Here is a 25290-nt window from a genome sequence, read left to right on the forward strand (position 1 = left end):
ATTTTTTTGATTTAACTAACAGAACAACTGTGTGTTTGTAAATGAATGTTTTCATGCAATATTTCTAATTATAATATTTTACTTTAATGAATAAAAGTTTAAACAACAAAAAACACCTCTTTTGGATCCTCACCAGTGGGTGTGATACGAACAAGTTATTATTAGTTTTTGTTGCAGTTTAATGTTAGAAACTGGACTTGAATCACCTGTAGAAAAGCACAAAATGTAGTTTATGTTTTGTATCCTACACCAATATGTTATGTTTTATATTGAAGTATTTCAGGTGTTTAATTTTTGTTTCTTTAATTAGCAGTCAGCAAACGTGTGTTATAGTGTTGTATTTTAATACAGTTTTGTCTGCTAGCTTTTTTCCTGACAAAAACAATTTTTTGTCCCCTAAAAAATGTTAATTTCTATGCTTTTTTAAATTGTCGCGTTCATTTTTTGTTCTTGTTTAACCTATATGTAGGCCTATACTGAACAATTATTAGTTTTAACATGCCTGCTTTGAAATATTCTGTACCAGAACCAGAACCAGAGAACCAATATGTCCTTTCTCAGGGAGAGGGAGGGAGAGGTGAAACGAACAATTCTCCCCGTTGTAATTTCTGGGAAAGGGGGCAGTTGCTGGGTGAAGTGACGTCAGAGCCTGTGTGTCACTCTCTGGCAGGCTGCGAAAGACTGACCTGGATCCCCAGCTAAGAGACACATCTCGTATCAAAACACAATCAAATACAAGGCAAAAAAAAAAAAAAAAACATAAAACAAAGTCGCGGAATTGTGCACCATCTCCTCGAGGAGACTGCCAGCCTGCGAGAGAGAGAGAGAGAGAGAGAGAGAGACAGAGAGAGGGATACGGAGCTGCGTACATACACGGCTACTTCTCATCCCGGAGAGGTTACTGTACAGAGCAGAGCAAAATAACCACTGCATAGCACGCAGCAGCAACCATTGTATGTGAGGGGTTACTGGGTAGGCCTGGCATTATCCCTTTGGAGGAAAAGCAACAGTGCAAGGTAAGGGGTTCCCTCTTTTCATGCTCACGGCGGCATTTGCACTTTGTTTATTAACACGATCGTCATCCGCCTCTCTCAGGGCTATTCAAAACGCACTAGCTAGCCGTCGATCGGACGAGTTCACCACAATGCCTAACCCCCCAGTTTCTGTATTGTTATCAATTGTTATTATCGCTGTTTGGGTCGCGGATGTAGCCTTTTGAATCAGTTTCGGATGGATGTGGAGATGAAAACAGTTGGGGATTCGCAGGGAAAACCGAGTTGTTTGTAATGAGCGCCAGGATGTAAACATTGTCAACACTCGTATATCTGTGAAGAAAGCCCGTGCTGTTTTGTCGGTGTATATGAAAATGGAGTAATTCATTATTTATAATACTGATATGCCCCTTTAATGGGAATCCATCGTGTTATGGCTCGCTTTATATTGACAAGGATGTGTTTGATCTGATATCTCAAATTTGATTTCAACATGACAGTAAAGTTTAGGCCTGGTGATTGAAAGTCAATATAATAGTGCACTCGTTTGCCTGCAAGCAAAACACGAGTGGAGTTTATTATTATTATTATTATTATTATTATTATTATTATTATCATTATTATTATTATTACTACTACTAATAATAACAATAACAATACATAATATATGCTACTAAGTCTAGTTATCTATCGTATTTCATGTTACATGTCTTAGTATCTACAGTTTATTTTGAATCACTTTTCCTTGTAGGTAGGCTGCACTTTGCTAAATAATTAATTAATTGGTTAATTGGACGCATTCAATTTTATCTCCATCCCTAACAATAGCGTGATGTGGTCTACTTGGTGTTTGCGATTTCGACATGGAAAATCTGGAGGTATACAAGAAACATCACTGTCGTTTAGGATAATGCTTTGAGTTTTAAAATAAGTGGAGGAGCTGTAGAGCTGAACTTTCCGGATTCATTTAACTAAAACTATTCAGGAAAGCACGCACCTACAGCAGTATGAATATTATCTATGCTGTGTAGTCTAGTTAAATCCCAGTCAGATTGGATAGTTGAATGTATCCGCCAGTGATGTTTAGGTGGACATGCACCAAGGACGGCACAAGACACACATGACACACAACATGCATAGTGGACTTTCATCATGTTTCCCGAGGGGCAGTATGATTTGGCAGCATAAAAAAAAATCCACAAGATGGACTGAAGACTGCGCTATTAAATAGATACTTTCTATTTGATACATCACCATTAAACTGTCCACATCTGTAGAAGCGGTACAACAAAGGCCACTACAGTATATCTCAGTAGCTGTGTATGTGTTTTCTGATTACTGTGTGTATTAGCTGGCAATATACCTGGGATGTGTTTTTATTGCAAACATGTACAGGCTCAGTGTTGTTGTGTATGTGCCTCAGTGTTGTTGTGTGTGTGCCTCAGTGTTGTGTATGTGCAGGGCTGTCATAGTCACGTGTACATAAAAGCTGTTGTGTCAAGCATGTAGTACTGGCCCAGAAATATCCGAGGGACTAACAATGCAACTGCCTTTTCATATTGTAATTATAATTGGTACATACACGTACAATCACTATTTGGAGTCACGCTTGGTGGTTAGTAATCGATTTCAGATTGCACCATCGTGTATAGTAAAACATACATTTAATCAAAGTAGAACTATTGATTCCACACTTAGAAAATGACGTGCAAGAATGCGTATTTAGTTGTTGACTCATTTAAGCGGCTGCTTTTTTTGTGATGCATTTAGAGAATATTCAACATTATATTTAGCTGTATTGGAAGAGCACCAGAAACATTTGTTATACAGATAGTACTCCCCCCCCCCCAACACACACACACACACACACACACACACACATGAACACCAAGATTCAAATGAAATGAAGGTTATGCAGTATCAGCCTATATTTGGAAGGTGTCAGGCCCCTTGTATTAAGATTAAAGAGTATTATTTCAATTTTCTTTTCCTTAAGAATATTCTGTGAACACTTCTCAAATGCATTTTTTTTTTAAACTAAATATTGTGAAAAAAACACATTTGGAGATGGTATTTACAAGCTTTACAGGTGGGATGTAGTGTTTGTAAGGCGGTGGGTAGATTATCATACACAATTTCAGAAGATGTGTGAGTATGGTTAATCTTTGGCACTTAGGCTAACTGTTGGAAATAAAGTTCACTCCTTGAATGAGTCGAGATTTCACACCGAGTGCCATCAGAAACATGAAGGCCTCCATCAGGAATAATTCTGCCAGGCCTAATGAGTTTGACAAAATCCTGACAGGCAGAATTAAATCAATTAATTATAACCTCACCCATACAATTACTACTGGATTTTATCTTCTGTATTCAATTGTAATTTTGAGGTTTCTTTTGAGGCCCTCTAGTCTTATAAACCTGGTTTCAGTCCAATCATAGATGCGTATCTCAATACATGTAGGAGTGAATTAGCTTTTTGCAATAGCTGGTAGTTGGTTACAGCAGTGGTCCCCAACCTTTTTTGCACCACGGACCGGTCTCATATATACAATATTTTCCCGGACCGGCTGTCCAGGGGGGATATTCAGCCTTGATTTTAATCCGAAAAAAACAAACAAAAAAAAACAACATTATTTATCTTTTCCGTGCGGCCCGGTAGTGAATATGCTGGTCCGCTGGGTTACAGTAATCATGTGATGTGTACATATGGCCTTCACCATACCCATGGGATTCAGTTGTACTCTGTGGAATACAATAAGATATCTGAATAATTTTCCATTGTGAAATAAGGGTAATGCATTGGAAAGAAGAACTCAATAGATAATTTTCAAATCAAGCATCATCATTAAAATGATAACTTTCACTTTTCTGTGGTATATTGCTATGTGATGTATAATAGAAATGTGTAGTTTTTGTTCTGTGTGGAAATAGATTTTAAACATCAATTGGAAGTAGGCTATGTAGAAATGGTTCAAATGACTCTTAAGAAACATCTTGATCAATATATTTTCCTTTTTGAAATTCTTGTAGATAAAGCAGCTTTGAGAAAATGGAATAAAATAGATTCTGTTATTCACTGAAATTTCAGTCTTCGGTTTTTAAATGAGAAAAGTGTTTTAAACATCAGTGTTTTTTCTTCATCGTTTCATTCTCGTCTAACTCTGGTCATTGTACAGACTTCTCCAATATCTCTTTACTGTTTGCTGGATTATGAAACCTTGATGTGAAGCTGAAATCACAAGCAATCTGTGTGAATGTTCGGAAATTTACCTTCTCTCGTCAAATGCTCTTTATTTGTTAATGGTAACTGAATACACATTCTTCATATTTTATGTTTTTATTTGGAGCAATGGTGGCTGAAATACTACACAAACATTTTTAAGACTTTCTATAGGGGTTAGCTTATGTTGTATTTTATTCTACCTTCATAATTTCCGCTAATGTTATTATAAAGAAACATGAAACCTCTGCAACATCAAGTAGAAAAAAAATGCTTTATATAGTTGATTAAATATAATGTGATGTAATTACATTTCACTAGCCTGTCAGACAATTAGTCTGTTTCAGGTCACATGAGGGCTGATCCAGACCAAACCATGGCTTCTCTTCTACAGTTGTTTGCATCAAACAGAGCTTGAGCTATTTAATATGTTGGAAGGTCTGTGAACATGGTGCAGGGATGTGTTTCTCAGTTTTGATTCAATTGCAACTTCCTCAAAGATTGTGCTTTATAATGCTGGTGGTCCTGGTTTGTGAATGTCAAGAACACTCACATCAGACTTCCACATAGACGTAACATGCTGGCATTTGTGAAGTGCACTCTCAGGGGTTCCATGTTTGACACACAATATACATTATGTTCTGGCCTCTCAAGCTCCAATGGAGTTTGATTCTTTTTGTTGACTGGATTTATTTGATTTGATACATTTTGTATAATCTTTTAAAAAGTGACTCAAAACAATAGTTGGTAGGTAAGGAAGAATTAATTTGAACAGAAAATGCCCAGAAATGAAAAGTCCCCTTGTTGGCATATAATGCACTTGGTAATCATGTTACCAAAAATAACAACACCACAATTAATACAGGATGATAACAGTAGCATCATATCAAATTAATCAGGCATTAGAAATGAACAACACAAAATGCACCAGGGGTAAGGGGTTCTAAGAGTATGTTGATTACCGTTAATTAATATTAAGCTTTTCTATAAATTCTATAGTAATTGCTGAATGAGTTCCTCTGTTGTTGTTTGCCTGGTTACTAGATGTTGTTATTAGACTCCTGTTAACATGGTTGCTTAGTACCCAGCATCAAATTAATTGTTTAAAGGAAACTGAATGTAACAGACTTATCTTCTTCTTTACAAGCCCATATCCTCATCCAGGTCACCCAACTACAGCAAAAAAACAACAACCCTGCTGTCCGGTCTAACTACTTAAAATGCACATAGATCACATAGAGTCTCAGGATATGCTTTTCCTGTTCATAGGAAATTGGTACTGCCAACAAATCCGAACAAGGGAAAGGCAGATAATCTCATTTTGCAATGGACAAGTTTTACAACAGGTTGCACCAATGTGGCACGAAAGTTGAACAGATAATACATGCATAGAGTTGCCAGGTGCTGTTGCCATTATCCCTCTCTCTGATTGAAGCTGATATGGTTGTCAGGTTCTGCTTTTTTCATTAAATATGCTTACTAATTAAAATACCAAATGGTGGCTTGCACCAGAATTTTGTGTTACTGGAGTTTCAGTTACATAAGGTTGTGTGCTTTCTCTACCTTTCTGAGTGAGAGTGAAATGTGGTGAGTAATAGGTTCATCAGAATGAGGTGAAATGCTAGTAAAATGTTCACTTGTATTTCTTATTGATATTACATGCATGCATAATTCTAAAAAGAGTTTGTGTGGCTTTCTTCTATTAATTACGAGTAATATACCCATCCTCAATCATTTGGCTAACCTCTGTGTTGAGCTGATTGTCATGTATTTGAAGGTTCCCTCAAGAAGACGGTTAATCTTTTCAACTGTTGTGCTGCTCTTAATTTTCACACTGAAATTCATACCAAACATGACAATTGTCTTCTTCATTTCTGAGCCCATCATGACACTTCTGTTTGTTAATTTCACAAAGAGAATAAAGCTGAGCAAACTTGCTTAACATATGGGATGGGGTTGAACTCGCATGCTCGGAGAATCATTGATATTGTTCATGGGATCGGAAAAGGATCTGATCTGTAGCTGCCCCAGGCTTCAAGACAAATGTTAGTTTGGAGATGGTTCAGTGTATCTTCCTGTCATAGGCTAATGTTTTCTGGTTATCTGGGACATTAAGCATATTCACCAAGACAAGTACCTGTCCTGCAGTTGCAGTCTTACTACTGCAATGTTTTGTGAGACATAGCACTACCTCAGCTGAAAATTCAATCAAGAGCACTCTGGTTTATGGTCTGATGATTTGAGTATTTGTATTTGAGAGCCCTTTATAAGTGCTCTACCCAGTCAGGGTTGATTTCCATCAAAATTTGTTAAGTGGGTATACAAATTTTCTTCTGCTAATCTGTGAAAAGAGGCAGTGGGACACGTCAAGGATTTTTATTATCAGTGAATTTCATTGTCAGTATTTTGGACACTTCTCCAGGAAGTGCTGAATGACTTGACTTTCCAGATTACCCAGTTTGTTCACGGTGGGTTTAAGAAGTGGAAAATGTGCAGTTTAGTATGGTTATCTTTGGGAATGCAAATGGAGGGTGGTTTACCACACATTTAAGTTTTATTTAACAAGGAAGACCCATACAGATATTTTGCATGGTACAACTAGGTAAAATGGAGGTGCGGGGAATAAATCAGACTTTAATTCTGATGAAAGTAGGCTTTCAGATTCAGCTTTTATAACCATCTTGTTGGATTTGTCCATGACAGTGGGATTACCAACCTGGTTTGAAAAAATGCAGTAGGATTTTTGACATCCATAATATTGACACAAGTGTGGTTTAATACAGCCATCATCTAGAATGTCTGGGCCAGAAGGAACCACCTACTTGACCACCAGTACCATAGCTCTGGCATTGAGAGGCTCATGACTACTATATATTAATGGTTTTTACAGTATCCAAATTAAAGTTTCCAAGCCCACTCTCATTTAGCCTACATATTAACTCTATTAAGGTGTTAATTTCTTATAACCCTCAACCTTTTTATTCTGCATTTTAAAGCATATAGGAGATATTTTATTATTTCCTCCAAGGGGAATCTCATTGCACTAATTTGTAGCAAGGAAGCACTGAGTATATAATCATGTGTAAAATGCTGGTATTCCATTTTACCTTTGCGAGATGTGAAGCAGATCAATGATTTTAAACAAAGATCTGCCTTCTGAAAATCTGACCATTTTGAATACAGCCAGCTGGCCTTTTATCAGATTTGCATACTGTCAGGAGGAGCTATTGTTGACTGAGTAATTTTATTTCGTTTTCATATATAATTAAGCTACACTATCCTTATCAGTGTGATATTCAAGTTTCCTAGATTTCTGTGATGATAAAACTAAATTCTCTGATAACAAAATAAATAGAACACCTGTGTTTTTCTGTGATTAAAATGTTACACAAACACAATATTGAGTTAAACAAAATAGTATTATTTTATTTGAGAACCAAAACAAAGTAGGCTACATCATTTTAATATTTTAGCAAACCATATTCACTATTGTCATTTGCAGAAAAAAGCACCATGTTGTATGTACAGACGAATGGAAGTGGAAATGGCATTTATAGTTTATCCTTACTTTAGCTGTCATTGTCGTCAACATTTTGGTTCCTATTGAATTAGAGCTGCAGCATTCCAGCTATATTTTCATCTTAGACGTCAGTGTTGAGTATGGGAAAAGTTAAAGTATATTTAGACTCTGATCACAAGAGGACGATGTTGTATATAATGCAGAAATTACACTAAATGGTAAGCTTAACAATCAAAATACATTAATCAGCATAGTTCATAGACACAAAAGCAGAAGAAAATAAACCTATATCAAATTGTATGAAATTCTCTGCCAAATTGAAAATTCAGTGTTTTTCTGTGGCAAATGGATTTCTAAGATCTGTGGTGATATTCTAGCCTTCTTCTGAATTTGGCTTTGTAGTTTATTCATTCTGCAAGAGGAAACAAGACATAAAAACAGTTTATGTGGTTAGTGCCTCTTGAAGATACTGATGTAGAAAGATCACTGTGCATTGAAAAGGACAATTGAGGTGAGAAACTACCATTAGCCTACATTTTACCAAAACAACATGATTCTACACAAAGCTGCAGAGTGACGTTTTCAGTTATCTACCTGACGTTCTTCCCTGTTGCTAACATTTTGCTGCTTGGCTGAAATGCCAACCGAGTACGTGTTACTGTAATTTAAACTTTATATTGTTGTTGTTTTATTTAAAGCTTTGAAAGGTGCACATTGTGTCCCGTTTTCATAATGTGTCCTGTCACAGATTTTCAAAACACGTAGTTTATAAGTACAAGGCACCAGCTTTCAAGACATCGGCTTGCATTCGGCGTGATTTACCTGCTCGGTCTTTGATGTGGCTTCAGTGGCGGTTTTCCTGTGCTCTGTTTACATTGTTCTGATATCTGATATGTTACTGATCATGTTTTACATTTCAGGGAAAAGTTACCATTATTAATATTATATGAACATTATAAATACAAACATAAATTATTCCTGTTAAAAGTGTTTACTGCACAAATATGCCATCAAGCTGCAATGCTCTGCCACCCAGCTGCGGAAAATCAATGAGGGGAAACGTGGTATAAAAGCAATCACAGTTCACCACACTGAGGGAGGGAAACTAGTTGTCATTCATATTACAGTTTGAATAACTGTAATGCATGAAAGCTTGAGTAATGGATAACTGGCCTAGGCCTATATGCTAGATGGTAGTAATGCTAGTGATTGATAACACAACCTAAAAAAGTCAGATCAGAGAGCACTGGGAGTGAAACAATTGAGCAGTGCATTTTAAAATAACAGGATAGGAGCTAAGCTGTTGCAGAGTTCGGACAGATCTCTATTTTTCAACCAAGCAAATACCTTGCAAATCCTTGAGAAACAAAATACAGATGTTGATTTGCTGTAATTTACTACTAAATAAAGGTCCAGTTTTAAGCCGTCAGTACTACAGAAAATATCAAACAAGTGAACAGAAACTGCTGGTTTTGATATCCATCTTGTACTGTGTGTTCTCGTTTCATGAAAAGCCTGCTGTAGGCAGATTGATACACATCCACACTTCATAAAGGACTAAATTCTGCAAGTGACTTTCTTGTAAAATGTGGAAAGTAATGTTTGATAGTGTGTATCCCTGCACTTTTTCTGAAAGCTCAAGTACAGTGCTTGTTCACATTGTTTCATTTGATAACAAAAACAATAAAGCCATTGGCAGTCTTCTTAAAACCGGGTCAGTTCCCATCAAGTGCAATACCTGCAGAACCAGCTTTCTTTGTATGTCGTGCTGCACAATGAATAACACTGTAAAGATTCCATTTGATTGAACCAAGTTAAGAATGGGGGGGTATTAACCATTTGACTAGTGCTTCATAGAAATCAATAGAGTGGATGTCCAAACTTAACCCAGTTTAGTCAACTGGAATTGTACGGTTTTTAGTTGAATCAATAACAAACTCTGATAGGATACAGATATTTACAATTGAATTAACAAAATAAATTAAATGATTCTCTGATTAAAAAAAAAATGGTGTCATTGTTTTTTGAGCATTTTCAGTATACACAAACAATGTTCAGGTTAAGAAAAAAACTAAAAGCTTAAACATGAAATAATAGTACATGCCTTTAAACATTTATAAAAAACATTATTTTAATTCAAACAATTGGAAGATCGTATCGCTGATTGAGTTGCTAAGAAAATACAGTTTACTGAGGTGCTGATGGTTTGGTTGACCACAGTTTTATCAGCTCATAATCCTTTTCTGATTTCCGTATGGTACGGCTGCATAACCAATTACTGAAAAAAGGCTTTTCCTATAAAGCTACCAGGAAATGAATACACTTTTCAGTTGTTGTTGGCAAAGATAGTCCCTGTCAAGCACTGTATAAAAACAATAATCTCACAGTGCCAAAGGAAGGGTGAGGAGAAAAAATTTACTGGCACTGTGTGGTAACTGCCCACAGTGCACCTGCTCCACATGCAAGAGATTACAGAAATTACTGACTATATATTAGGCCTGTAACTTGTAATGCCATGGAATATTCAATATATATACCAAAGTTTTAGTTTTTGAACCTTGGTCTATCAAAAACAATCAATTGATGATTTAGATAATTATGGTTTGATTAATTTTAATGTATTTCTTTCTTTTAATTTATTACTCAACTCAAATATTACATATAATAGCATTATGATTAGCAGATGGAATATTTGCTGTTTTTGCAAGAATAAACTATTTTCTTTCAAGTTTTTTTCTAATGCCAAAAGAAACGTGTTATCAGTAGGAGAGTCAGTCTCATGCTAAAATATCTGGGATGGAACTTTATCCAAAGATAGTTAACTTAAAATGTTCAGGACTTTCGTGTTACTACTGTTGTAGAAATTGTGGCGAATTGTACATATTCATTAAAGTATGCTCCGTTTTCCCAAGTAATCCCACCTGTGGAGACAATACTGTAGAACAGGGTAGCCTGACCTGTGAAGGTTGCTGTGGTGATGAAAGGTACACACGGAAGTTGAGTCTGCAGTAGTCTTGTGAACAGAGGCCTGTTTGTTTTATTGTAACCTTGCAGTATTGGCTTCTGTGCCACACCTTGAACTTTATTGACTTTTTAAAGATGAAAGTCCTTGCAAAAGAAACCAGGAGGTTTAAACATTTATTTAGGTCTGTACTTTCAAAAATGCTTATTTTTTTAGATGAGAGGTTATCCTAATTATCTGAAACCTTTTACTGTAGAGCTTTTTACATTTAACAGTGACCGAAAAGGTCAAGTAATGGCACGTGAAAAATAATCGGTTGGAGTACAGTCTTGAAACTGATCAATACAATTACACACAATCTTCAATCACTGAGAGACCAGCACAAACATAAAGTGGGTTCTGAAGCCTGAACATTAATTCACAAGGCTCCAGTTATCCGTTGTGTGTTTATGTCTCGAGTTATTTTTTTCTCAAACAGAGTTTTCTCAAGCAGTGAGTATCTTCCATGAGTCTCTAGCCGTGATCTGTGGCCAAGTTAACCAGTAATGTGTTGGACTCACAGTTCAGCTAAATATTATACCTCTTGCATTGTACTTATTTTTGTGAAAGCACTACTGGTGACTATATGAGATGTGTAGGCTTTAGGTTAAGAATGGACAAGGAACCATGCATTTCCAGGGCCCAGTACTTATTGTCTTCAGAGCATTGTGCAACACTCGATCGCCTCAGAACTAGACTTGTAAATGTATGTTATGATGTGTTTTCTGACGGTGTTTTATGTATATTTTGTAAAATTACTACAAAAGGCAACAATGGGATAAAGCAGAACACATAACAGAAGCAAAACTCAAATTAAAAAATACAAATTAATTTGGGTAACTCTCGGGATAGAAAAGTTTCAGAAACAGTTGAGTGATTTAGAAATAACAATAACACTGGTGTCTGTGATTTACAATTTAAGTTTTCTTTCTTAGATAATAAATCACGTCATTAGAAATTAGTCTTTGATGCAGTTTTGGTATCAGCGTAATTTAAAAAATGATTGTACACAATGCTTTCCCTATGTTTAACATAGGATTTTACATCATATTATCCCAGGTATATTGGGATATGTGTTGTTAATGTTTAATGGTTATTAACAATATTAATTTTGCATTGTGTGAGCGGGAGCAATATTAGGGTATATCCATGGCAACCAGACAATGTTTGGCTTTTAATTTTTTTTTTATATATAAACATTTTATACAAGCTAGATGGTCAGAATGGCCTACTGAAAGTATATTTTCTGGTCTTGTATGCATTAACAATCCAAAATAAAAACAGAATTAATCGTTCCTGAAGCCTATCCAAATATGAAGAACAGCTCTGTTCCAACAGTGGTTCTTGTAAAAGCCGCTTTTTAAGTTAAATCAATCAGTCTAATGTCTATTTTATTTCTTGGCAGACTATATTTTAGATGTATAGGCTATTTGTTTTAGGTGCTGATTCACTGAGACCAATAAATAGTTGCACTTTATCTACATACAATATCTACATTAGTTTTTGATGTATCATCTTCATAAAAGTAAGAAAAGCACAGCAGCTTTTTGATGTCAGCTGATCTGTTTTCTATTTTCTTATTTTAATAATACAAAAAAAGTGACAGTTGGCTGTGAATGTCCTGCTGATTTTGTTTATATATTAAAAAAAATGTCAAGGTAAAACATTTGAAAACCAGTCTGTTAAGATCTATAATAATTTAGTTCTCTACAAGGACTCAAATATGCAGAATGCAAATGCAGAGGCTGTGATAATGAGTATGAATACGCTGTTCAAGTAAGTGTGTGTGTGTGTGTGTGTGTGTGTGTGTGTGTGTGTGTGTTGGGGGGTTGTTCTATCTTTATTGGCTAAGGTTGAACAAAAGAGCTGTTGTGTGGTAGCATGTGACATTTTCTCAACTGTTACTCCAGAGACATGTGACCAATGCCAGTACTGAAAGTGCTGAATCGCTGACAGAAATGTTTCTTCCCCGTCAGCCGGTTTCATTTGGCAGTGGAGACGGCGCAGCCCTGCCGAGCGTTACGTGTGTCCTTCTGTCAGAATGGGAGTTGGAATGAGACGCTGTAGTAGCCGTTCCCAGGAAAACAGAGTCTGTTACTGGGGCTATCAGCAGCTCTTGACCCGCACTGCAGTGCAGCAGGGAGATGGTTTTCTTTCAGTCCTTGAGCCAGTGGAGTAATGCAGACCGAACCTGGAGTGCCACAGAGACTGAGTGAAACTCTGCACACAAAAAGTGCATGATCCTTACCAGTTACTGTCAGCTTGTGTCGATGGGAGTTAGGCTGAACATGTCCAGCAGCTTGTGGGTAGGTACTATATGAAGAGTTTAATATTCTACTTCAAACCCTTCAGTATAGTCTAGGGAGGAGGGGGCAGCAATAAATAGAATAAATATAGTTTATATATATTTATATGTGTGTATGTGTATAGACAGATATTGCATTCAGCTGTTTCATACTGTGGACTCATACATTTTGCCAAGACACCCATTCACTCACTGTAGTTAGTTATTGTTGCTCTGGGAATCTGACTTTACCCTTTAAGAGTTGGAGATAGCATGGATGGTTCTAGAATCTAACATATCTAACGTAATCATATTGAGATGTTTTTGTATTGTTTCAGCTGAATTTATTAACTAGCTAAACATTTTGTAGTATATTTAATTTTATAATATGACTAAACTCATTCATTAATATTTGATCTTTACCATTTATTCATTTTCAGATAAGGAACAATATTGAATAGCATTCTGAGCTGTTTCAGGCTTTATTAGTCTCTCACCAGTCCCCAGGTGATGTTAACTTAAAAGTAGATGTGCTTACACAAATGTTGAAATATTTAAAAAATACATGCTATACTTCTTCTTCAATTTGCAATTAGGTCCTGAAGATTGTAAGACCTGAACCAGCTATGCAATGAATCTGCATTCATCCCCTAAAATTAAATGCATTTTTTTTTTCTTTGTTTCATTAGGCAGTTTCATCTTAGTGCACAGTAGCTCCATACGATGACTGAAAACCCTTTGTCTAATGCAAGTGTCAGGAGAAAAAGCCTGGTATTAGAAATTAATGGTATTAATACAATGAATGTTCTTTATTGACAACCAAACCCTTGTTTTTTGGACAGATTCCATTATGTGAAAGAGGAATTAGATGTTTTTCAGGCCTAAAGCAAATTCTGTTATGGAACAAAATTTTATATTTCAGAATTTCTAAAACATCAATACTTACATTATTTTTAGTCTGTTGTTGGCCTAAATTAATTAATTAATTCATGTGTCTTAAGTATGCTAACATTATATTCTTTGTGTTACAGACATCAATACTTTGTACTCTATGCTTTTGATAGGTTAGAAAATAGTGTCAGATCTCCCAGCACATGCAATTAAGATGACTGGAATGTATACATTTCAGATTTTCTTTCTTTGCATTCCAGTGCCCTCCCCCCATACTGCTCCATCCTTTTTCAGCTCCAGTCTAAGGTCTCCTTGTCTTCATGGCCAGGATGATGTCCTTCAGCAAATTGAGAATGGGCCAAAGAAAATCCACCTATTGTGTCTTACTTCAGTACATGATGTCAGTGTCATGAATTTCATGCTTTGTTTTTTTTTTTCCTGTGAATTTTCACAGTATTTCCAGATTGCTTTTGGTGGCTAAGAAAATGCATTAGTGTACAGTAGTGTTGTGGTTCTGTACTTCAATAACCTGAAACAGCTCTGCTTTCTCACTTTGCTGTCACTTCCTTGATCTCTTCATTCATTGATGACATACTGTGCACTTCTATTGCAATATGCTGCATAATGGGAGGGATGTTCATACTGTACTGTAGCTTTTCTCTGCCCTTTTACCATATGTTGCTTTATTTTCTGATAAGAAAAAAATACACACCCTTACACAGAATCTAGAGAATGTGTTTAATGTGGGGTGTGAGTTGTTGTGGGTGATGAAATATCTCAGTGGAAGTATCATATCGAAATATATCTATGCACTTAGCTGTAAGGAAAAATAAACTATAGTGAGAGCAATACCAATGATTAATGTTATAAATTTTTTTTGTGTGTAACAATTACACTTGGGCAAACCAAAGTGTTACTTTTTGGGTTCACATTCCTCTTACTCCCTATATTCTTAGAAAGTATTTACTAATTGTCTTTAATTCAACTTTTTTCATCACTGATTCCGATCAAAACTCTTTGAACCGATAAGAGTAGGCCTTCTCCTTCCACAACTGAATTAATAATATGGTATAAATAGTTCCCAAGACTAATCAAGCAATTTTGAATTCAAAACATCATTTAAAATGTAACTACTAGCTAAGGAACAGACAGCTAAAGTATCATATGGGACACATCTCTAGCTACATTAGACTTAGTATAAATGAACAGAGGTTTGAAATGCACATTTTAAAAAATCAACAAAACTATTAATGTCTTGAAAAAACATTTATTTTATTGCTTGGTTAATCTCGTTTGTCCTCTGCATCAAATTGTGGGCTACTGTAGCTTCTGTTTGTCTTCTAGTGAAACCACTACGTGCTCTTATAATATTAGCCTTTCATGGTGCTATGAATTGGAGCACAGCAGCCTGAATGTCGGCAGGGCTACAATAATCTTTTCTTTGCTCATGAAAAACTAAAATCCTGCCTCCATTGCTTGAATGTGGGGTTGGAAATTATGGAGTATGAATTCTGCTATAGTCCTTAGAAGAACTAGACCATAGCCTGTTAGTACTCAAACTGTGATTCCTTGTAATTCCGTATTTGCTTTCTTAAGGAGAATGAATTAGTCTGTGTGTTGTCATTGAAACATTTCTCTCATACAGTAGGAAATAAAGATTTAATTGTATAGGCTAGTTCTTACATTCAGGATGACCGAGAAACTGGAATGGTATAATTTTATGTTGCACTGAAAATAATGGTTTGAAAAACTATTTTAATCTTGTTTAAAATAATGGACAACTAAAGAAATCATGATGGTTTTAAAAAATTACTAAGCTGTGGGCATAGAGTAATTCTGTATAGTTGTCCTTTCAATTCCAGGTAAACTTTAATAATGGCAAGTGACTAATTTAATTATTATTGTCTTAAACTGCATCTTACCAAATCTCTGTTTTCCCTGCAATACATTTAATGCAATAAGCTTAGTGCAGTTCTGTATTTGGTTTGTCTGGTGACTACTATCATACTCTAGTGACTCCTTGCTACTGTGCTACAATGCAATTAGAGAGGGATATGAGAAGACACAATGGTGAGGTAATGTTGTTCTCAGTCCCTGGAATGTCCCAGTCCCAGCTCCTGCTCTGAGAGGCAGAGATCAGAGATGCAATAGGCAGAGCCCGCCTGCATCATTACAGCAAACTGCCCCCGCCGGGACACCCGCACAGAAGACATGTTATGAACAGTGTGGCCGCTGTAGTAGTTGTACTTCTTTTCTAAACACTGCATGTAGTTTCATTACAGCGCTGCTAAACCAGTTTTGAAAAGGGAAATTTCCTAACGGTTCCAGTGTTGTACTGGAAACACTAGAAACACTGGAAAGCCATGCTTTGCAATATTGATCTTTATTGCCTCCATTGAGGATAGGTTGATCCAGTAGCTTTGTTAGAATTTATACGGTATAGATTTCCCTGTTGAAACATTGAATTCGAACACAAGCCCATCTCCCTAAAGCAGGAAGCCATAAGCATGCACGAGCAGATCAGGTGTTCAGTTATTTATGTTTGTTGAAACATTGCACACTCTGTATTGTGACTATTTTAATGTCTTTTTAGAGTCCTCAGTGAAGAGCAAGTTTGAGTACTGGGACCTTTGTTTGTCTGGTAGATTGTGATCTCTACAGCACCCATCACCCAATTGTTTCATTCCTGTTGAATTAACTTAAAAATATATATTTTTTGCCAGTAAAACTAGTTATACAACTTTAGTGAAATATTAGTCTGTCCTTGGTAAACAGCATATTCTTCAGACTAGGGAAACGGTCAAACTTAATTGTGTTTTCTACTATTTGGTGAGATGCTGGATATTTTTGTTGATGAAAGTGTAAACCAATGGCAAACAATCTGCTACACTAATCACCATACCTTAAAAAAATAACATGAAACCAAAGTTTAATTACGAATACTTTATAGCATGTACACAGATACAGTTCAATGTAGATATTAATACATATATATATGTGTATGTGTTTGTGTGAGAGAGAGTGTATGTCTGTACATTCCTTAACAAAAAGTTAGTTATTTTTCATGGATGAATGAGGTAGGCAAATACCTTGGTGCAATTTATATTAAAATATATCTGCAGTACAACAGCATTAAAAAATAAATAAATAAATAAATGCATTCAACTTAGTTTTATTGTCACCTCCTGGGGTTGATAAAACCGTCATTTTGCATTTGAATAAGTTCAAAGCTATATATTTGACTTTATCTGTAAAGTTATCCTCTTACATTTAAGCAAAACAGTAGTGCAGACAGAGGCTACTGCTAATATTACCTATTTTCAGATTATAAACTCTTACATAAAAGTTAGTTTTGCCTCTGTGGCCATACACATCTTAGGCTATGCTTTAATGTTTATTACAGTTTCTCACTATATAATGTACAAGTAAAACTCAAATGCTTTCACCCTTCTCTGAACTGCTGCTGCTGGCTAATACATCAATTAAGAGTACATTTATCTTATCAGCTCACCCTAGAAGACGTATACAATTTCTTCCAGGCATCCAGATCTTTATAATGAAGTAGCTGTACAAAGGAGCAGGTAGTCTAATTGGCAGTACATTGAGTTCAGTGCATATTTGTCAGTGCCTGGTCCCACATCGTAGACCTGCCCCAATCTCTTCTGAATCTTCCACGCTTTTCCATGATTGGTCGTCATTTCAAAACGTTCTTCAAATCACAGAGCAGCTCCTTGTTTATGCAGTCAAAAGATACACTGGATACACTGGGATTCATATTGATAAAGTACAGATTCTAAATTTGATGTTATGCTCACGCATCGTGGGTACACTTCTAACATGAAATACACAAAGCAGATGCTGGGCTTATGACTACCTTGGAAGTAAAAGTAATTGTCACTATTCTGCTTTCCACATTTTATTGCTCACCAGTAAGTGTTTTTTCCGTGCTTTCCGTTTTTCAACTCTGTTTTCATTAGAAAGGGAGTTTTCTGTGGGATCTGGAAACTTGAGAAATGAAGTATGACTCACGGTTTTCCTGACTAAAGGCCAGTTTTGACTCATACATTGAATCAGTGCAGTACTGTTATAGAATTGCCTCATTGGATATTCAATCATACAGGTTGTAGTGTTCTGAACAGGCTAGAAACAGTATATGGTTGGTGTAGAAATTGTATCAAGTAGTTTTCAACATCTTGTGTGGGAGCAAAGTGTGGAAAACAATTTTAGTGCTATAGAGATGTAGTAAAATAATTTTACTTCCTGAACCCAAGTAATTTTGTGAGACCTCAGCCTTACTCATGTTTTGACTAAGAAATATGTGTAAATATAGTTGTGATGTTATTGCAATACTGGGAAAACCGCATGTTCTAATTATGATCAAGATATAATGGTGAAGCAGTGAACATTTAAGAAATATATTAATTCAATTTTAGTGTAATCGTAAGCAGAATTCCCTTTACTTTATTTTAATTATAAGTGAAGTTGACTATAGTATAGATATTGGGTATCTACTATAACAGTTCTCTCTGATTATTCTACTTAAAGATTATCATATTATTTACAAAGGAACTGGTATCCAGTAGTTCTCAAGTGCTGTGATTTGGAAATTGAATCTACATTGAATCTGAATTGAACTGAAACAGCAGGCCTGAGAAACCCAGGAATAGAAACCTCAAAGAGCAGTCTGGGAGAAAAGAATACTTGAAATTGAATCTACAGCACAGTTTTTAGCAATCTTTCAGATGTGCGAACCTAGAAATGGATGCTTCCTTCCTGTTCATCAGACACAATAATTGGACTATCACTTTTACAACTGAAGGCCCACATAGTTGTGTAGTGCGTTTGTGAGGCGGGCCAGTTCACACAGGCACTATTTTGAGCCTTGTCATGCTTCGGAGCACAGAGGGTAAACAAAGCGCCAGTGGCCCCCGCTGCCTGTTGCTATAGCATCAGCCTTCACAGACAGGCGGGGGACAGACAGGAGAGTAATTGAAACGCTTCCTGTTTTGTTTCTCTGTTCCCCTCTGTAGAAAAAAATCACAGAGCAGCTTCACTGTACGGGACAGAGTCCAGATCTTTGAGAAGCTGTAATACACAGCACACTATCTGGCTTGTTCTCGTGTGTGAAGCGGCTACAGTACACTGTTTCAGACTGTGTCCTGAAACAGCAGGCCTGAGAAACCCAGGAATAGAAACCTGGGATAGAAGCAAAGAATACTTTTAATACTGGCCTGTTCACAGAGATTTCAGTCATTTCTACGTTTGGATTGACAGGGGCAGCATGTAAACAATATATATTTATTTCATTTTTATTTACATCAGTGCAATGTTATTTCTCCACATTTTTGGACAAAGACAGATCTGAGGAACAGTTGAAGTTTAAAGAGCCACACTGCTGTGTCTCTGTGCAGGTGCTTATTCTCCTCAACGCAACTTGCTCTAATGGAACAGAAACGCCTTGATGGATTGAACTGCTGTGTCTCATTTACAGGAAAGGGTATGTCAATATGTGGAAGGCTAATGGAGCACAATGGCTTTTTTTCACAAAGGACACAAAGGAGCTCTTACAATAATGAGGGACCTGTGGGACACGGCCAAAGATTATTCACCACACAATCTGTAAGCCTGCATCTTTGGTATCATCAGAATTTAGTTTTATACCATGGTTTTACATTCAGTGGTAGTAAAGCCAAACAGCCATTGAGACATAACGGAAAGGACTTGAAAATTGCAAGCAATTTCCTCCTGGCTTTGTTGTTATGGTTGAACACAATCTTAATTATTTCAGATTGGTTTTATCAGTAGAAAGCAATGTGGAACATGTAGCATTGGATCAAATGCTTTTAAAACTATGCAGTGTAGTGTGCTGGCATATAACAAAGTGGAGACTTGGCTCCCGTGCTGGAATAGAATGCCATTCAGCTCGCTCTGTGTTCGGTAAACGGAGATTACATGATTCAAATCTTTTTCTTCTGTTTGCAAGTAAAGTTTTTTCTGGAACTGAGTTTTAAAAAGGAAGGACTACCAATTTTTTACAGACAATCATGGCTACTGCATGCTTTTAAGTGAACAGTAGTGTCAATTATTGAGATTTGGACCCCATTATACAAAAGTACTGGTGTGGCCAAGAAGAAAAAATATGTACCAGTAGTATGAAAATGAAAATAAAGATGGTGAAAAACAGCTGTGGAAAAATATATGCTGTTTATTGCCCTTTTTTTAAATATTAAAGAAATGTGGGATAGTTTTTATGTGGTCTGTGTATAAAAAATCTAAGGAAAGTGTATATTAAACTAAAAAGTCACATTTAAAAAAATGTATTTGGGGAAAAAAAATGTAAAGAACATTTTTATGCAAAAGTGAAATATATTATTTTAAAATCTTATTTAGTGTGCATTACAAAGATGCAGAATATCGCTCCTTGTAGAGTGAATTGTGGCTTTATATGGTCGATGGCCAATCAGCATTGAGTTTTTTCTGCTTTTGAAGCAAGTCTTTATTTTGCAATCTAATTAAATGTTGATTATAGTATTTACTTTGTCCATTCCCTTAAGAAATGCTTACTCTCTGCATTCTTGTGCCGCACAGTGATTTCCCATCATGTTCCTAAAGCCTAATAGCTTATACTATTTTATTTAACACTATAATACTTTATATACAATGGTCAAAACATTTTAACATGTAAACAGTACTACTTCTGCTACTAAGACACATTAATAAGACTTCCGATTGTAAAACTATGGAATACAAAAACAGTTAATTAATCTCACAACTCTTTTAAATTAATATTTTTGTAATATGGTTGTAGCGGCTGCATAAGTAATTGACATTTATTCTTCCATTGTGTGAACAAAAATAAATAGAAGCAGCTTTTACATAAAAAGGAAAAAAATGTCAGTATGCCTACCATATTTGTCATGCATAACATGGGAATCCTTACCACTTTATTTGTCCACTGTAGGTGAATATCACTAAAATAAACACATTATCACACACTCAGGGTTTGAAAGTAGACCAGTACTGTTTCAGTGTGATGCATCAACTATATGTATTGGGGCTATGGAAATGTAAGACCAAATCAATAATCAATGCCTTTGCAATTGCACGATCACTAATTGATTTTTCTGGCGACAAAGAAAAAATAGAAACCTGCTGGCTATTAAAAATCAAAAAGCTTACTTACAGAGCACTGTCTGTTTGTAATGAGAGATCAGTTTTGGGGCTAGTCTGAAAAACCCCTGGAACGTGAGCATGTTGCACAGAATACAGTCCACCGCGAGGCTCAGTGCTTTTATGATACGGTGGAGCCTCTGGGCCAGCATACTGGGAAAGAGGCTTGTGTTTAAGTTCAATACTAAAGCAAGGTGTCCATAACTACTATAGCCTATGTTTGAAATAAATGCATCTTCAAAATATATATTATTAATGCAGTTACCTTGCTAATTTTATAATACATTTTAAGACTTCTCCACTGGAAAGCCACTCTTTATAAATTAAAACGGATGTAACATTAATATTTTCAGTGTAAGTAACCAATATATTTTAAGTTCTGCTTTGAGAAGGCTACATGTTTAATTTTAAATGACAGCATTTGACTGTGGCAATGAATAGGTTGTAGTCAGTTGGAAGAAGATTCTTGCACATTTACAAAAGGAAAGCAGCTTTCATTGTCAGGACAGAAACTTATATCTAGGTTGGCGGTAGATTTCAATAATATATTTGGAAAACAATGTAATCTGGGAGTAGTGTTGTGGGATCTCAGACAGATATTTCTTCATGTTTTACGAAAGCAGTCAAACAAATAGGAAGATATATTAATCTGAAGTAAAAACTAATCCCTCCCAAGAAATGATTGACCGCCAGCTGCAGCAGTCATTTTGTCCCGCTAATTTAACTTATTTACTTTACTGAAAGCAATGCTGCCCAGCTGTGACTGTAGAGTGACACACCACAAAAGTTAATGCAAACTCATGCAAAACTCTAAACATAAGCATTATGCTATTTTGTTGAAGGAAGTGGGGCTTTCCGTCAGAATCAAGATCAAGGACAATCACATTGATGATCCAGTGGAATTTTTGGTGTAGTGTAAGCATTGTGTAAATCGTTATTATATTTATAAATTAAGGGATATTTAATCTAAGGAATTCTTACATAGACGTCGTCTTTTTTTCTTTTCTTTGTGACCTTGTCCAGACCATAAATAGACTGGCATGTCTATCAGTTATTGTTCATTTGGCAGATGCCTTTATCCAATAATGTATGTGGAAACACGTTTTCTGTATTAACATGCTGTATCTAAGAATCATAGAAAATATTATTTTAATAATCTGGGGTGCAGTTAAATAGTGGCAGAAGGATAATATTTTGGAATGGTAAACTGATTGATTGAATCACTTTATGCATCACAGCGTTATTCAGCCTGAGCCCTATCAACTGAAGGGAGGGGGGGGTAAGGTAGAAAGTGTGATGTTGGACACCTGCATCAAGCCTGTTCGTTGTCTCTTTTCAGCCGTTTGTGAGGAGCGAGGCTGCTGTGTTGGAGGTGGAGGTGCCGAGGCTAGAACGGACAGATCCCAAAGGAATGCGTTATGACCTCTGTGGTAGTCGTTGATGGCGGAGGATCGGTCGTGGAGTATGTCAGTGCAGTGGAAAACCCAGCCCAGGTAAGGACGGTTTGTATTGTAGAGCACGACACAGAACACAGAAGCCACACATTCATCACACAGTTTATTGAGGTAATTGACATAACCCTTTTTAGTCATGCTTAAAACATTGTTATTATTATTATTATTAATTATCATCATCATCATCCTCTGAATTTGACATCTGGATCACAGTCACCTGTAACACTGCAGTAGAAATCCTGCTCCCTAATTCTAGAATCCTATGTTGTCTTTTTCAGTTCCACGTAAAGTTTGTTTGTTCTTTTACCATTTTCATTCACTGCTGGAAATTCCAATCAGAACGTCAGGAAAATAACGCCAGAAACTGCAGCCTAGCACAAAACTACATTTTTCACTCCATGACGTTTCTGCCCTGCTGTGTGTGAAAGAGTTTCTGGTAAAGAGCAGCTGGGCAGAGAGTGATGCTCATTAGCCAGGGAAATCCTGTCTGTGAAGTGTGTAAGGGGGGTACATGGAACACGATGAAGGAATCCGTTAAACAACAGCAAGAATAAAGCAGATGAATAAATTAATGCTGTCTTAATATCATGTTCCGGGTTAAGTATCCAGAGATGGCTCGAGTTGTTGTGCACTTTACTCACTTTACAAAAAATGCCATTGTGTCTAAACTCTTCATCCTAACTGTTCAAATAACCTAATGTGCTTGACTTTGATTATTGGCGTCTCATTCGACAGCCTGACTACAGTACTAGGACTAATTAACTTTGTAGTTTCCTAAAGCTGAAAGAAAGCAAGCAATCAAAACGAAACAAAGAAAGTCCAAGTCCTTTCCTGTCTTTGCAGTGTTTGTGAAACAGGATATCAATGTCTTATTTTTTGATCACAGAGCTGTGATGCAAATTCTGCCGCCCGAGGCAGTGTTGGGAAGGGAGAGTAAACAAGGAGAGCCTCCTGCAGGAAGAGCTCTTTTGAATTGAACTGGAATAACACTGAGCACACAGCTATCCTTGTTTTCTGTTCTTTTACACTGCTGAAGCCCAGGGCAGCCATTGGCATGACCCAGCTGTGTAACTAACTAAACAGAAGCTTATTTATTGGAATGATAATTACTGATGAAGACAAATGTCGTATTTTTATGTATATCCTTAGATCTTTTGAGTTAGTTAAACATTTAAACAATTAGACCTAAAAAACACACAACTTATATAAACAGTGCAGTAGTCAGGACTGTAACTTTAAAGGGCATTTCTGAAACTAGCATTACCAGAATAAAATATCAGAACAAGTTACATGTACAAGAATATGGTGTACTACTTCCATATCTCCTTCATCAGTGGTTAACGTTTTTATATATTTTTTGTATTTATTAATTTAAAATCTATGTTTTTTATGTACTGTAAATACAATCTAATATATAGTTATTTTTGCTGATGTTACTTACTTTAGCCCACAAACACACTGCAGTTAGTGACTTTTTTTCAACTTAAACCGAAATTGTCCAGTTAGAACCCAATTAAAAGTTCCCAAGTGCTGGTTTGTGAGAAAATCCATCTTTAAAGTGACAGTATGGTTCATAAACAGCATCAGTGGACTGCTGTAATGCACACTATTGATTTAGCAAGTTGGAAATAGGTTATTGCTACCATATAGTCTTGCCTGAATGCCTTCCTCAGACCATACCAGTCAGTAACTAGTTTATATCTGTAATATAAATTGGTTTAAGGATTAGTTGCACAAAAGTCTATTGGGCAGCTACTGTTGTAAGTCCATACAAAATATATGCACATTAACAAAACAAATTGAATTAATAACAACACTCAATTGCTGCCCTTTAAAAAAAAAACAAAATGTGTGTATGTAAACCATATTATGTATATGAGGCCTTGGGGTCACTCCTGCCCCAACACTGAGCAATTTATGCCTGGGAAAACTGATCCACAATTTGAGCAATACACATTATTGAACTGTGTGCATTTTAACTCTTGAATGTAATTTCAATTCGCAAAGGAATCATAATTAATGTAATGGTGATTTGTTTTTATTACCAGAATCTGTAATGTATGCCTTTTGTCATTTAATTGAAAATAAATACATTTCAGATGATTAGAAAAACTGCAAGAAATCTAGTCAACTTTTAAGTTGGTCTTGAATTCCAGTTGAAGCCTATTCATGTCTACTTCCTTTCCTACACATTCATGTACAGTGAGGGAAAAAAGTATTTGATCCCCTGCTGATTTTGTATGTTTGCCCACTGACAAAGAAATGATCAGTCTATAATTTGAATGGTAGGTGTATTTTAACAGTGAGAGACAGAATAACAACAAAAAAATCCAGAAAAACACATTTCAAAAAAGTTATACATTGATTTGCATGTTAATGAGGGAAATAAGTATTTGACCCCTTCGACTTAGTACTTGGTGGCAAAACCCTTGTTGGCAATCACAGAGGTCAGACGTTTCTTGTAGTTGGCCACCAGGTTTGCACACATCTCAGGAGGGATTTTGTCCCACTCCTCTTTGCAGATCCTCTCCAAATCATTAAGGTTTCGAGGCTGACGTTTGGCAAAACTCGAACCTTCAGCTCCCTCCACAGATTTTCTATGGGATTAAGGTCTGGAGACTGGCTAGGCCACTCCAGGACCTTAATGTGCTTCTTCTTGAGCCACTCCTTTGTTGCCTTGGCTGTGTGTTTTGGGTCATTGTCATGCTGGAATACCCATCCACGACCCATTTTCAATGCCCTGGCTGAGGGAAGGAGG

The 25290-nt window shown here is 36.3% G+C and overlaps 1 protein-coding gene across 2 annotated transcripts in view; it reads left to right on the forward strand.

Moving 5' to 3' along the window:
• The first annotated feature begins 644 nt into the window (after nt 1–644).
• LOC136766580 (ETS-related transcription factor Elf-2) overlaps nt 645–25290 on the forward strand; it is a 48928-nt gene continuing 24282 nt past the window's right edge. The window contains exons 1-2 of one of the 2 annotated variants that reach the window (XM_066720137.1): nt 645–1016; nt 22418–22571. In XM_066720137.1, the coding sequence (XP_066576234.1) occupies nt 22497–22571 (75 nt within the window). In that variant the 5' untranslated portion in view covers nt 645–1016; nt 22418–22496. Of the gene's footprint in view, nt 1017–12710; nt 13040–22417; nt 22572–25290 lie in introns of those variants that run through there. The other variant, XM_066720138.1, reaches the window with a different exon arrangement.

Source organism: Amia ocellicauda, chromosome 13 (assembly GCF_036373705.1).
Source record: "Amia ocellicauda isolate fAmiCal2 chromosome 13, fAmiCal2.hap1, whole genome shotgun sequence".
NCBI lineage: Eukaryota > Metazoa > Chordata > Actinopteri > Amiiformes > Amiidae > Amia > Amia ocellicauda.